Raw genomic sequence first — 15,336 nt, 5'->3', positions numbered from 1 at the left:
TACACTACACATATTGCGTGGTGGGGTAGAGGTACGGCTCTTTCCCTCTCCAAGAGAGCCTATCCAGACTAACTCATATTCATTATGTCTTTTTTTACATATGTTGACATCTTGGGGTTTTCAAAATTCTCTGTATTCCTAGCTTAAAAATACAAACTAAAATCATTGCATTCCACGGTTAACTATTATTCACAGTATTTTTGCTCAATACATGTACAACACATTGGCCATGTTTTGCTTTAAAGCTATAAATGCCCAATATCTATGATGATGATAAGCGGCTCAGGTGCTGGGCAGCCTATTCATCGCATTGACCAATGAAAACAAGGGAGGCATTTTCAAATCATCCTTGTAGAATTAAAGCTGGAAATGGTCATTTTGCGCTTGATACTGTTAAAGCGATCACCTAGTAGGATACACAACACAATAGACAACTATTCAGATAATTACAAAATATATCGTAGTGACGACATAGGCAATATTGAAGCAAGTAACCATGAAGAGCTTGTGCCATCTGTGCCATCACACTTTCTGCAGTCATTTGGATAATCAATTGTGAAAGCCTGCCATGGTGAGTTTGTATAACATACAACATGGCACTATTTAGCCAAAAATTTATCATAAATGTCATACTAATGTTTCTGTCACTAAGCAATGTAAAATTCTTGAGAACTACATCATTGGATATCACAAAAAATCATAAAACACACGCGCACCCCTTGGAGCAAGAGTAATGGTGGCTGTATTGGAATTTTTAAGACTATATTCACAATCTCAAATCTTTTATAATTTAATGTATATTGTCTGTTGTTTAAAACATATAGAATATTTAACCTCACAGAAACAACAGAACAACTATGAAGAAATTGCTCACATATTCAACCAGAATATATCATTTAAATTTTTCTATCAATTTTAGACCAAGGCGTCGATGAAGATATTTTTATAGAACTGATGGAACACCAGCTGGCCAACCTTTAGCCTAACATGATCTCAAGAACTCAAACTCTCCTTATTAGGAAACAGAAGGAGTTAAAACGAGTAAGTTGAAAAACATTAATTCAAATTGTAAGAGTATGTTGAGTAAATCAATATTCCCCATTGAGTTAGATAACTCCGAATCATTAACGCAAAGTTAGATAACTCCTAAACATCTACCCTACCTACATAACTATATTACTAGTTGTAGCCAGAGCTATTAGTTATGACTTGTATTATTATCATCACCCAGACCTTAACACAGAGTTAGATAGCTCCTAATCATTAACGCAGAGCTAGATAACTCCTAATCATTTACCCTACCTACCCACATAACTATATTACTAGTTGTAGCCAGAGCTCTTAGTTATGAATTGTATTATAATTATCACTCAATCCTTAACACAGAGTAAGGTAACTCCTAATCATTAATCCTACATGAGCTATTAGTTATGAACTGTGTTATTACCTTTATGATTTTTACCTTTGTACCAATTATTACCAATTTACCTTTGTGGTTTTATAGGTGAAAAGCTTGATGATGAAAAGCAATGTGTTTTGAGGGGCAAGTCGACAGCCACCAGCCTGTTTTTGGAGAGACTTTCGCAAAGTACCTTGGATGAAACCAGCAGAGGAGCCATTGTATTGACAAATGAACAGGAATGCATCTACCTGGTTTTGCCAATGGGAGCAGTGTTCCTGATGGCAACTGAGGTAGATGCATGTCTGGCCTATGTTAAGTGTTTGTTTGTGGTTAACCAGAGGTACCACATCCAAGCCCAGTCATCAGTTGGGGTTTTGGTGGAACGTCTGCTACGGCTGCTCTCATCATTGATGACAACAACCTCTGCATTGCAGATGAGACTTCTTCAAATGATGGGGATAGTCAAGTAACAGCTTCTTTAGAACTCCAACTGATGGTATCTCGGCTGGTGTCGCTAGTACTCAATTAAAATATTTCCTCTTTTATAATTATTTGTAAACATTTACATGTAAATACTTCATTGCAAAACAGTTCATTTTTAACCTTTTTATTCATATTATAGCTTTAAAGTTATCATAATATATTTTGCTTATACATATATTTAACCTCAGTATTTCATGAAAATAAAAATAAGAAGTTCATAGTAATCAGTTCACTCAAGTGTGTAATTGTCTTCTCCTGGTATAAAATTTCAATTTTATTGTGATTTAAAAATGACAGTACCATGAGTGAACAGGGAGCATCCATAGCAGCACAGCACTGAATCACAGAATGATTTAGTTTTGGTTATTTTTACAAAAAGCATCCCTGTACAACAACTCGACTATCAATCATAATATGATTGAACAAGCCCTATTATACCTGTACCACAGCTCAACAATCAATCATAATAGGATTGAAAAGGCACTAGCAAAGCTGTACAAAAGCTCAACTTTCAATCATTATATGATTGATCAGGCACTAGCAAAACTGTACAAAAGCTCAACTTTCAATCATTATATGATTGATCAGGCACTAGCATACCTGTACAAAAGCTCAACTTTCAATCATTATATGATTGAAAAGGCACTAGCAAAGCTGTACAAAAGCTCAGCTATCAATCGTAATATGATTTAATAGCCACAGTAGGCCTATACGTTGGCATAGGTAAATTATTATTAAATGCAAATTAAATCAATTTTGAGTACAGTTTTGTCACCCTGAATTTAGATTTATTAATGATTTAAAATTCAATCAAAATTTCTCTCTGTGTATGTGTGCAATAATATATATATTATTTACATATATAAATATACATTAACATGCCTTTGTAAATTTGTGCATGAGTATCTATACTTATATATCTTTATTTTAAGTTTATTTTATATATTTGTATATATTTATATGTATCGATGCATACTATTACTTATATTATTTGTGTTGTTTTTGTAAATCTTTTATTTCTTTTTTTAAACATAAAAATGCAAGAAGATATATAACAAATAAATATATTAATTATATAAGTACCAGGAGATTGGGAGTTGGGAGAGATGAGAGCGGGAAAAAAAAGAGAACAAAACAGGAAAAGAGAGAGAGGAAAAAAAAGGGAGAGAGAAAGAGAAGAAAAGAAAATAAGTGAAGCAAGAGAGAGAAAAAAGAGGCAATTTCTCAAAGATCAGTAAGAAGTATGCTTAGTTTACTGCAAGCAGAAGCTCAGCATGTTTTAAAGGTAATTTTTGCAAAAACAATGACTCTGTGTCCTTAGCTAAACATGTTTGAACCCTATATGGTCAGAAAACTTTGATGGTGGTATCTTTGTATCAGCAGCAAAGTAGAATTTAGTTATAGAGTTGTCCAAGCTTATCAGTGAAGCTGCAAAATAGTTTAAACTTTATTCTTCATTTTTCATAGCTTATTCCATGATTATGAGGACACTTTTAAAATAGTTTTTGATATAATTTAATAGAAATTAAGTTTAAATGGAACCTCGCTAAATTAGTGAATTCTATAACTGTTGTTGGTGTCATGGTAGATGGCTACCTGAGTTCACTAGAGCCTCCTAGATTAAGCTATTATTCATTCATGTCTATAAATAGTGTAGCTAAAGGCTTTTGCATAGCACTGATTCAACACTGATGTGTCGAAAGACTGGTAACTCACAGGCAGACTTGAGTGGGAGGAACCAAACATTGGCATAAAAAATCCATATATTTTGTTTAGCACCTGTGGTTGTTATGTCGCAACGTGTTTCCTTCAGCGCTGATAATCTTATAGGCTATTAATTTTAGTATTTCGTGGGTTTATCTCAAAATCATACATGTATGATGAACTGATGAACTTTTGACTTTTATTCTACTTATAGCATCATTATGAGTGTCTCCTGTTCAGATTAAATTGAATTACCAATATCAGAAAGAGCATTATCATTTCCTATTTACAAGTGGAAATATTTTAATTATAACCAAGCTACAGAGACAAATATCTAGTTTATGACATTGTCTATTAGCAATAGTTAATAGTCAAATTCTGTACCCCACATCACAGTAAACCTATGTCAATGTTGCACAGCTCTTGCATAGGCATTTAAATATAAAATTGCCATGTATTTTGCAATCAATCAGCATATTTTACAAAAATTCCATGTTACTAAACCGCAAAAATTTTTTGAGTGACACAACTTCTAACTGCAAATTGACCTCTGGCTACCTACTTTTTAGAGGTATTGAACTCTAGTTACCTACTTGTTTAGAGATATTGACATCTGGCTACCTACTTGTTTAGAGGTATCATAGGTTTGAAATTGTATTATAGTTTAAATCCAAAATAACGTCCAACAAAATAGCATTGACTTTTAAGTCTCAACAAACATCCTTTATCAGAGTCCAGTCTATTAATAAAAAATTGAAGGGTTTAAAATGATCACTCGAGTTATTACTGAAACCATTTTAATAAGTCTAAGTGTAACGATACTTAGTAAATCATTGAAATGTTGGTTATGTTAATGTCAGTTTCATATGCTGATTTTATCTATACTAAAGCTTTCAGTGATTTTTGCAATGTTGGCATATTAGCTCTTTTATCAGGAGTCTATATTTAAAAATCTTTACGTAGAGTTATCTCTGTGGTAACAGAGATAATTTATCTCATCATAAATGACTGAAGAGAAAATAATATTTTCTATATATAGAATGATTAAAAAGGATAATTGTATTTTAGGATGAATCTGACATGTATTAGGCACAACCGGTCGAGCATAACTATATCACATAATAAAGACAGAATACACCTTTGAAGCAAAACTTCACCTTGTACATAATCTTGCTTATTATACCGACTGAGATACCAATTACATAATTGGACAAATACTACTACAAAGGCTACCTCTACTTTATAGCGCAAAAGTATGTAGTGGACTGCATTCAGTGGCTAGTAAATATTCTGTCTTTTTGTGTTATATGCAATGTATTAAGTATGTGTATATGTCATCTGACAAGCATTTGGATGGGAACACTTAATGTTTGGCAGCTTCTGTCCTAATTTTAGGCCTCTTACTTTTATCATAACACGGATACTAACTAATGATCATATTGTTAAAAGACAATATATTTTTACAGCGTGTATACATAAATATATTTATAATTCATAGATCTGACATAAATTTGCTAAAGAAGGTGTAATCCCAAAAATGATTAGAACAATGGAGTTCTCTTAAAAATATTTACTGTGTTTTGCAGAGTGCAGTATCATGAAAAAAAATCAATTTATATTAGATACTCCATAAACATCAGAATAAAACTTTAGATTTTTCTGGTAAATGCAAAGTTTTTGCAGAAATGTTTAGCAAAAACTTATGCTATGTGTTTTTAAGCATTCAATCAGCGAGTTGTGAGCAGACAACGCACGCCAACAAATGGTTTTCAGTGTATACATTACATGGCTCGAGTCCTCCAAAGCAAGATCCGGCTTGTACAAAAGTCAACTTCAGTCCATTTGCATCATTGTGACCAGGGAAATAGGCTGGATTTTTATCTACACAGTAGTTTCTTGATGAGAAGAAAACCTCATCCTGTAATGCTGTAAATAATCACAGATCAGTTGTAGCGCTTAAATCAAGAATCACAGCAATAGCGAGGTAAAATCTTTCAAATGTTTGTGGTATGCAAACATCTGCACCAGTGTTCTGTTGTTTGCTTGGAACAAAGAATAGATGTATTGATTGATGCTATTGTTTGGTGCAGATATGTTTGTGGGCTGCCCACCTAGAGTATTGCTTCTGAGATTGCTGTCACATCTTGTGCGCATGTTCGATTGTGACTGGCCTGCTGATGGTGCCAGTTTATTATTGACCATTGGGAATATTTTAGCACACCATTCCGGGGTGCTGACAAATTTTAAGATGTTCCTATTTTAAACCATCTGCTTAGCGTACTCAGCTTGTTTTTGGTAGTTAGTTAGACAACAAGCAAACCGTTGTCTGTTGAAATTCTTTTCAATTCAGTGTTTACGTTTATAATATGTCATTTTCATAGTTATTCTGATGGGCAAGAGTTAATGATAAAGAAGGCAAATGGTGAATGCTGAATCTAGCCTTTACATTCTTATTATGTTTCTAAATGCATGCATTTAAGTTACACAGATTAATGCATTATTTAGAGGGATCAGTAATATCACCTAGGTAATTTTAGACATTACAGTGTGGCGGAGGTGTTGATGACATGGTATTAGTGAACTAGGAAAATTAAGTACTACACACATCTGTAAAGGTTCAAGCCTTTTTGGTTGTAAAAAGTTTTATAGTTTGTTAATATCTAGCGTCTACTGAATCATTATAAATGTGTTTACTTCAAAATAAGCAGACATAGTTGTATGTGATGTTACAGAAAACTGATTGTTAAACTAGATGGCTAGGTACATCTAATACAGAACTTCAAATTTTACAATTCTATTTGTGCCAGGTCATTACTGAGAAATATAATATCCTCTGTGCAAATGATAGATGCAATATTAATACACAACAATGTTTGATTTTACCATCAATCATGTTGTCAATTCTTAAAACAAAGGCCTTTTTCAATAACTTATAAGTCTATGAAATCATTTCAGTTAGTCTTGCAATGTTGTAATTAATCACTGCAACTTAAAAAACTAAATTAATACCTTTGCATAGTTTACCGAAATGAAGTGCAAAATTAACACGAGGTGTTTTCAAAAACTTAAATATATACAACATATTGCTGGTCATAAATTTAGTTCGCAGCGTCATTCTGATAAATTTAGAATTTACTTCACTGCTATATTTTTAGTAGTTTTGTTTCAGACTTTACACTATATCTTTTTAATGGAATAGTTTTGTTGTTGAGATTATAAGTCTTGAGCTGAACTGAGCACTAATACAGCTGCTGCAATTTGATACATATAGCAATCATAACTTATACTGTCTCTGACAATATTATTGCGCCTATGTAAATTAGCTTAACTGTTTTATCTCATCTGATCGCACATTTTGGTTCATGCTCCATGAGAGCTCATCATGTGTTATAAGTTTGCGCACAACTATTCTAGAATATGGCAAAGCAGTGGAATTGTGCGATGGTTAGCGTGTTGGGCTACCAAACTAAAAATCTGTGTTCAAATGCTGTATGATACATACAAATGGATGGACCTGCTAATTATTAAAGTAAACATTCCATAACAGTTATCAAAAAAATTTATTATATGATAAAGACTTACGTGAAGATGCCATGAGGTACCCATCATACTCTTTGTGCCATCCACTTGAGCAGTTAAATCTTCCTGGCAGCATTATCTGATGAAAAAATGTAATTGTATGTTTATCCAAACTATTATTTATGTACTTACTGAAAACTTTACTACTAACTTTTTCAAGGTTTAATGTTTAAACTTCAGTAAGCATCTGAATGCTGCTTTACAATTTACATTGACACTTATAGGGAATTAATTATGAGAGGTAAAGGCAGAAAAATGATCTGTGTAAAGTTGCTTTGGTAAATCCTATAGTTATGGCTGCTATCTTATAGCATTAGCATAAAGCTCTCAAACTTGTTGTCTCCCAATTCCAGCAATAGATACCAGTTTGATTATACAATTTTTGCAAAGTATCTGCTTTGTTATGTAATGATTTGTTTTAAGCCTAACGCTTGCTATTATTTTGCTGATTTAACCAAACTCACCAGCTGTTTGCACTACACAGGCCAGCTCTCAAAATAAAATTGTATCCTTTGAAACTTATGAAACTCGTTTTTACTAAACTGCTATGTAAAATGACATTTCATAATCACCACATAGTTGACCATCTTCAGAAGCACAACAAAAATTATATATAGGCAAAAATTATTTTATCCCCATATTTCATATACATGTACTATTATTACTATTAATTTAAGATTTTTGCGTTTAAAGAAGTTTGATGAAATCAACAACTGATGTTTTTGCTTCATCGTCCTTAGAAGTCAAGCAACTATTAACTATTAACTACCAGTAATTGAATTGTGGGTTTAGAATCTCGAGTGATTATTTCCTTTTAGAATCTATGTCTGAATCACAGCCATAAAGATAACACTAACACTCCAATAACACTTGAACATTTTATCAGCACTTCAACAGAATACAACACTTCAACACGCTACTTCAAATGCTATACAACTCCTTACTAACTTTAGCTGCGATGACATTTGCACAAGAGGTTTTTGGAGTAATAACATTTAAATAGTTCCTAAAAAGACTTCGAAAAACATTGGCACCTACTATGGCCAGAAAAACCTTTTGGCTCATTTTTCAACCATGAAGTTTCACAAAATTTAAAATGCGTTCAAAAGGTTAGTTATTCAATTGAATCATGCAACCTCCTGCTATGAATCAACATTCAGTCTCCTATCTTGCTTTGGTGCCAAGCAGATTTACAAAAGTACGACTTCACCTCAAGTAACGGCTAACAGTATTCTCTTGTCTGAATAGAGTAAAACAAAATACAATCTACAAATTATTATTGTGAGACTCGTGAAATGGAAAACTAAACTTTTTTGGCCAGTTTGACTGCTTATAGCCAATAATAAAGTTTGTACAGTACCAACATGTATCTCATACGTAACGATTTTAGAAAACAACTTTAAGAAGATTGTTTGCATGTGAACTTTGAAATTTGGCCCTTTACTATTTAACCTAATGTAGAAGCTAGATATGCGGCTAAAACTATAGCTAGATATGCAGCTATGATAATGATATACCCAGTAGGTAAACAGTAATTTTAACGCTGCGTTTGCGGGACAAGAATTCACCTGAATACTTTTGACCAGCCACACAAAGAGTTGTAAAGTTTACAAAAATAAACTACAACAATACATGAAAGACTTTTAGCAAAGACGCCTAATATTTTTTTACAAGCAATAGAAAAGTACATAACTACTGTAACGGTGTTGGCTGAGTAGCTGTATCAAATTATTTTTGGCATTGTAAACAATAATAACAACTGCTACCTACCATAATTTTTCTTGATAACCCAAAGGGGACAAAACAACCTAATTTTTTGTTCAGATATTTGGATGGTGAAACTATGCCTAGTATTGCTATAATGCAAAGGTTGCTATATGTGTGTAGAAAAATTTGATAATAACTACTACTACTACTACTACGTAGAAAACCAGTGAAGCAAAACAGCTCTAGACCAGCCAATGAGTGAGCTGCTAAAACAGTGGTAACTGTGTTTTATTGCTTAGTTCGAACCTAGTAGAGTTTGTTTTTCCAAAACAAAAAATGCTGCTAAATTATTAGTTAATATACTAACATTTGTGTTGGTTTTTAATGAAAATTAAACTACACAAATCTTTCTTCATTGCTCTTTAGCTTTTCGTAAAAAATATCACTAAAATTTATAAAGTAAACGGTATCTGACTACATCATAATCTGAACCCGTTATACTAACCGCTGGAGCTCTAGTAGTGATGCATACTGCACAGGCTATGACAGAGTTGTCAGCAGCTTCGTCAAAGATTCCAGAAAATTCACCTGATAAAATAAACAACCGATTGAGTTATTTTGAAAAATCTATAAGAATAGGCTTGCTATTAGCCTCAATATTCAATAACATATTCAGCCTGACCACATCATTTTTCATTCTGTTCTGTTGCCACAAGATAATTAAATAGTGTTTCTGTGAACCCTATGCTTGAAATAAAGCCAACAATTTACAAGACTTGAAATCATATTTTAGTTGTTCCATCTCTAGCTATAGGATAATTTACCTTCTAATACTCAGTAAAGTGGTTTACACAGCAATCAATATATATTGACTTCTAATTTTTGCAAACCATAATTTTAGTTTTAGTAGAGTTTTATAGTGGAACTTTGCAATTGTAAAATTATTTTTGTAACAAAAGTAATATAGTCTCACTAACTTGTATTGGTATTATACAACTTTAATCCTGTTTGTGATTATTCAATTTGATGAAGTAAATGTAATGAGCAAACAAACAAAAACCTGGTAAGCGGAATAAGAGAGAAAAAATAAAACATTTAGAAAAAAAAAGAAAAAACATTTAGAGAAAAAATAAAGATGATTTAAATAGCCATAAAGATACAAAACTACAGGCATAAGTAGGTTTTAGTATAAGCAAATACTTAATCAGATTAGTAAATTTGTTCACATGTGCTTAGATAATCAATCATTGCCTTCCATCAATAAATTATTAGTAGTATTCATAATGTTAATAATTAACACTCATAAGAAAGTTTGCACCAAAAAGGAATAACTCACCCAAAGCAAACTTGGCCGCAACAATCTTGGTCTGTGTGTTGATGTTTGTCACTGAACTTGCGTACCATTCAGGAGAAAGATTGAGACACTCCAACTCTGTGGATCCGCCTCTCCCACTTCCTGGATTAGCTGCAGCCGCGTATCCTGTTGAAAAGTTACCATTTGAGCTTAAAGTAGTACGAACATAGATGTACAGCTTAAATAATATATTAGAAACTGTGTGTCATTAGACTTTAAAGGTGTCACAATTAGTGGATGCTTTAGTAAAAGAAGTTGATGATCATCTCAAGATGCCTAATCCAACACTTCCTGGCAGCCATTATTGACAACAGTCAAAGAACCAACATGAAATTAAAACTTGTATATTTCACCAGTAGTTCTTTAGAATTCTATATTTTTGCATGAGCTTTCTATTAAGTATTATATTAGATTTAGGCGATTCATAATACAAGAATAGAGAAGAATATATATTTAATACAGAATAGTCTTCTCGATACTAATAGCTAACTAATCTGCACCCTTCACCTGAACAAACTATGAACCTGCATAAATATCACTGCCGATTTATGGTTTAGTTTGTTTATTTTGCGTTCAACAACTTTTTTTTCAACAAAGCCAGCTGATACAAAATTAGGTACTAATTCAATTCATAAACCTAATTATATATTGTTTGTATAAATCTATAGAACAGAATAATGACAGAAATGTATAAAAATTCAGATAAGTCATTTCAGCTTACGGACTCAACAACCACTTACTGAGTAGAAAATTCAGCTTTCAATTACTTGAACAATGTGGTACGTTTGTAAATATACATGCATGTATGTATATATGTATGTATGTATGTGGGTATGCATGCATTTATGCATACAATTTATGTATAATTGCATAATATTTGAGTAAGCCTATGTATTGATGTATGCATATATGCACAAATTTATGTATGTAAATATGTATCAAACGTATGTATGTATATTTGGATGTTGGTATATATTTAGGTATGTACTTATGTATGTAAGCATGTATTTAAGTTTCTAAGTATGTATTGATGTGTGTATGTACATATGTACATACACCCATCAATGCATATGTATATGTATTTAGGTGTCTTTTTATATATGAATGTCAGTATGCATGTGTGTATGTATATTTGTATGCATATATGTATGTTTACCTATATCTATTTAGGTATGTATCTTTTGCAAAACTTTCTCAACATCTACCATATACAGTACAGGTATACCAACTGTGAAGCCTAATTCTTGTTTAGTAAAGCATCTTACCTCGATAGAGATTGTCTGCATTTTGTGGGCATTCATGACTTCCCCATTGCACGAAAGAGCTGCCTGCTGCAAATCCAATATGATACCAATAATTACTTGAGACAACTTTTGCTAAATTTCATACAACATTATCAAATAGTGTCGACTTTAGCAATAATATCGATAGTCATTTGGCTATAATTAAACAATGTACAGCCTCATTAGAAACTATAGACACAATGATCATTACCTAAAAAAAAATTCCGTTAATTGAGAACCTGATTTTATTAGGTTTGTAAAATATATTTTCATAAATAAATTAAAAAAAAAATATATCCGATAATAATAATATATCTTTATCTGATTGTTAAATCTGGGATATAATGAAGCTATACACGAAAAAATATTTTTATTCCTTAAACCAAAAGCCTTGTTTTACTGACCTACAACAAACTGTCTCGGCTAATAAAGATATAGAAATGGAAAATATACAGTCGTCAATCCATTATTCATACTTTCATTAATTCCTTTAATCTGATAGTTGTTGACAACACTTGCCAGATTAGAGAGAGGTAGAAAGTTTTTTATTCGCTTAGATATTTCACCGTAATATAGAAACTTTACCTAAATACAATAGCTATCTGACCACTAATATTTAGTACTATTAACTTGCATTTCATACATAAAGCAGGTAAATATGTTTGATGTCAGAGTTACCTTATATAAATTAATTTTTCAGTTTCAAGGTATGTATGATGGCTGGTTCAGTTTTGATAGGTGCTCAAAAAAACAACAAGTTTTTGCTTTTCCTCATGACAAAAATATACTTTGCATTTTCATTACCTGATTAAAATTTATGAATTAGGTCAACTGCAAAACCAGTTTTCATTTTTTATTTGGGCTAACCTATGTATGTCATAATTTAATTTCATACTTTCTTCTGTTGGCATCTGCCTGTAAACACAAATGAAGCATTTGTTTCAAGGAAAACTATGTTCATAGACGAGTTGTAGTTCACCTTGTCAAACTTTCGGCACTATAGGTACAAGAACCGATTTAAATAATTAGTAAACACGTGATCAAGGCATAGTTACAAAGTAGGGTTTTAGTAGCTGACTGAGAGATTAATAACTTACTCGAAGAACCAGAGTCACCTGGTCGTCCTGGCATTCCTGGTGCACCTTTAAGCCCAGGCACTCCAGGCGCTCCATCAGTTCCAGGAAATCCCCGCTCGCCTTTATCACCAGTCAGTCCGGGAGGACCAGGCTGTCCAGGTGGACCAATCATGCCATCTTCCCCAGGTTGTCCGATAAGACCATCCATGCCATCTCGTCCGGGCTGCCCTGGGATACCGTCCATACCATCTTGTCCTGGCAGTCCTGGCGGTCCTCGAGGTCCTGGAGGACCACACACGAAATGTCCGCGCTCGCGTCCTGGCATGCCGGTTGGCCTGGGCGCTCCGGGTCGATCTGGGTATCCCGGTTGTCTTCCCGGTCCCATTCTTGAGGATTCGCCTTTTCTAAAAATGGCAAAATTGTATGAACGTTTTCTTTCAGAGTATTTTTTTTGATGCGGTTTTAAACATAATAAATGCTAGTTAATCTTGTTTTATTCTTTATATATGCTAAATCTCTTAAAAGAAGTTTATGTACTTCTTAGTGGATAGAGTGGTCGTTCTTTAGTAAACCACAACTAAAGTCATCAGAGACAGCATGAAACTTTCCAGCATCAAAAAATGTATGCATTCTTTTGACTGGTAACTTGGGATGAAAAAATATTTAAAGTCAAGATTGTTAGAGAAAGCTTAAATAAATGTATCAACGTAATAGTTGATAAAACTAATTGTAGCTTACTGGCAGATCAGAACTTAATTTGTTACAAATTTTACTCACCTTGAGCCTGACTGTCTTTTAACTCTTGATTCTGCTACAGGCTGCTGCAAGATAATCACCAATGTATGTATCTATGGTCTGTACTTTTAAAGTCTGTCTCACTATGATAAATACTTCTATTGAATATGCTTATATGGTGTATAGTGACCTATATTCACTAAGCTTTTGAGCATTATAGAACAGTTCATTCCTAAAGTTTTTCATAATAGTTAAAGTAATAATTAAAGCATCATAAAGTGATTGCTTTAAAGTTTCAATGGAATGCTTTTTTAAGAAGCAGATAATATTTTTAAGCTTTTTTATCCTGCAATTATTAGCAGGCTGAATAAATGCATTTTATACAATCAAAAATACTAATATGCTTGTCTCACCTTTGGCTTGTTGAAATAGTCTGACCCATGTTTAAATCTATCAAATTCTTGTTGTAAAGATTCTACTTCCTGTTTTGTAGATTTCATATTCTGTAGAAGGTATATCCCAAAAGCTACCAAACTGCAGCAAGCAATGCAGACTACCAAAACTGACCAACAAGTATTTGATATTTTAGAAGGTTTTGCCTTCTTTTCTTTAACAGTGTTGTCACCATCATCAAACTTTTCCATGATTCTTCACTGATAAGAACAGTAAATTCTCAATCGAATTATGTTTTTATTTCTGTTGCAACAGCTTACTATTCTCTAAAAAACTGTTGCACCTCAAATGAGCATTTTGAACTGCCTTCCAGGTAATATACCAAATTCAAGAACCAATTATATCGTGGAACCATAGTCAGAATGCTGAGGTAAGCCAACAGGCTTACACTCTGCACCAATCAGCAACTGGCAATTTAACTGTCATATTGACATATGACTAGCGCTATATCAGTTGTTTGTGTAATTCGTTACGCCTTTGGATGATTTCACAACTCTGATGCAATGAATTGGTAACACAAAGTAATTAGAAAGATATTGTACTATCATGAGCAATTCAAAGATCTGTGATGCAGGATTTAACTTAACGATGCTGCTATGGCCCATAGTCATTGTTACCTTACTCAATTATCCACGTTTGAAGGTATAATTCTAAATTATAATTTGTACACAGGAGTAACCATGTTAGTCATAATTACCTGTGCATAAAACTCTATAGTTATAAGCAACAGTAGTTTTACTGGACATGCTAACATTTAAAAATGGTATTATGTTATCACCTATCTTAGTTTGGATCTCACCACACTAGCCATCTTGCCCTGATAAATGCTCAAAGCTAGCGTATGTCAGCTTATCCTTTTTAGCTTAATCCATATGTATTGAACCTATAAATTTTTATCTCCCAAAGGCATTAAAACAATTGTTGCCGCATAACGAAGTTACAATTTTATAAAGCTGTGTGAATCTCCCAGGTTTTGGTTACGGAACAGCATAAATTTCAAGCATGAAGTATTCAGTATGTAAGGCATCAATTCACTGTGACAAAAGACCATTTAAAAAAGTTGCGTGTAACTTCGAAGTAAAAGATTTGCATAAATAGATATGCAGGTGTAAATTAGTGAAAGCCAAGTCAGCATTTAGACATATTTACAATTGTTACTACTTTAGAACCTTTAAACCAAGTGTTATGTGAGAAATAAGGCTTTACACAAAGCATTCATATAGTTAAAGTTTGTTGCAAAACAAACAAAACTATAATGAGACAAACTAGCCATATGGCAACCACATATTTAACTTTTTCTTATTACAACTTTTTTGGTGTAACGGAATACTGTCTGTATATTAACTTGCTTTTAGTAGCCAAATATGCAGGATTGAATCAAAGACAGTTCAAAGACAGTCTTTTTAATTGGTGAGCTAGAATATATCTTCTCATTCACTATTAACCAATTTTAGTGTACGTAAGACTCATCTCAAAATTTTTAAATAAAGTAAATTAAACTCAAGAAGAAATTTACAAAATTTTTCTGTATTGGAACTTTTACACAAGTTTTTCAGTTAG

The 15,336-nt window shown here is 32.8% G+C and overlaps 1 protein-coding gene across 1 annotated transcript; it reads right to left on the bottom strand.

Annotated features, from left to right (window-relative positions):
• Window positions 1–5,062: 5,062 nt before the first annotated feature.
• On the bottom strand, window positions 5,063–14,038 carry LOC137407330 (short-chain collagen C4-like). The gene is made up of 8 exons (XM_068093952.1): window positions 13,737–14,038; window positions 13,366–13,409; window positions 12,610–12,992; window positions 11,495–11,560; window positions 10,212–10,355; window positions 9,381–9,463; window positions 7,172–7,247; window positions 5,063–5,515 (listed from the first exon to the last, which is right to left on the bottom strand). Exons 1-8 carry the CDS (start codon window positions 13,965–13,967, stop codon window positions 5,313–5,315), a joined length of 1,230 nt encoding a protein of 409 aa, XP_067950053.1. The 5' UTR covers window positions 13,968–14,038; the 3' UTR covers window positions 5,063–5,312.
• Window positions 14,039–15,336: the final 1,298 nt, after the last annotated feature.

The sequence above is a fragment of the Watersipora subatra genome, chromosome 10 (assembly GCF_963576615.1).
Source record: "Watersipora subatra chromosome 10, tzWatSuba1.1, whole genome shotgun sequence".
Classification (NCBI taxonomy): Eukaryota; Metazoa; Bryozoa; class Gymnolaemata; order Cheilostomatida; family Watersiporidae; genus Watersipora; species Watersipora subatra.
Note: the sequence above shows the minus strand (reverse complement) of the source record. Positions and strands in the feature narration are given on the sequence as shown.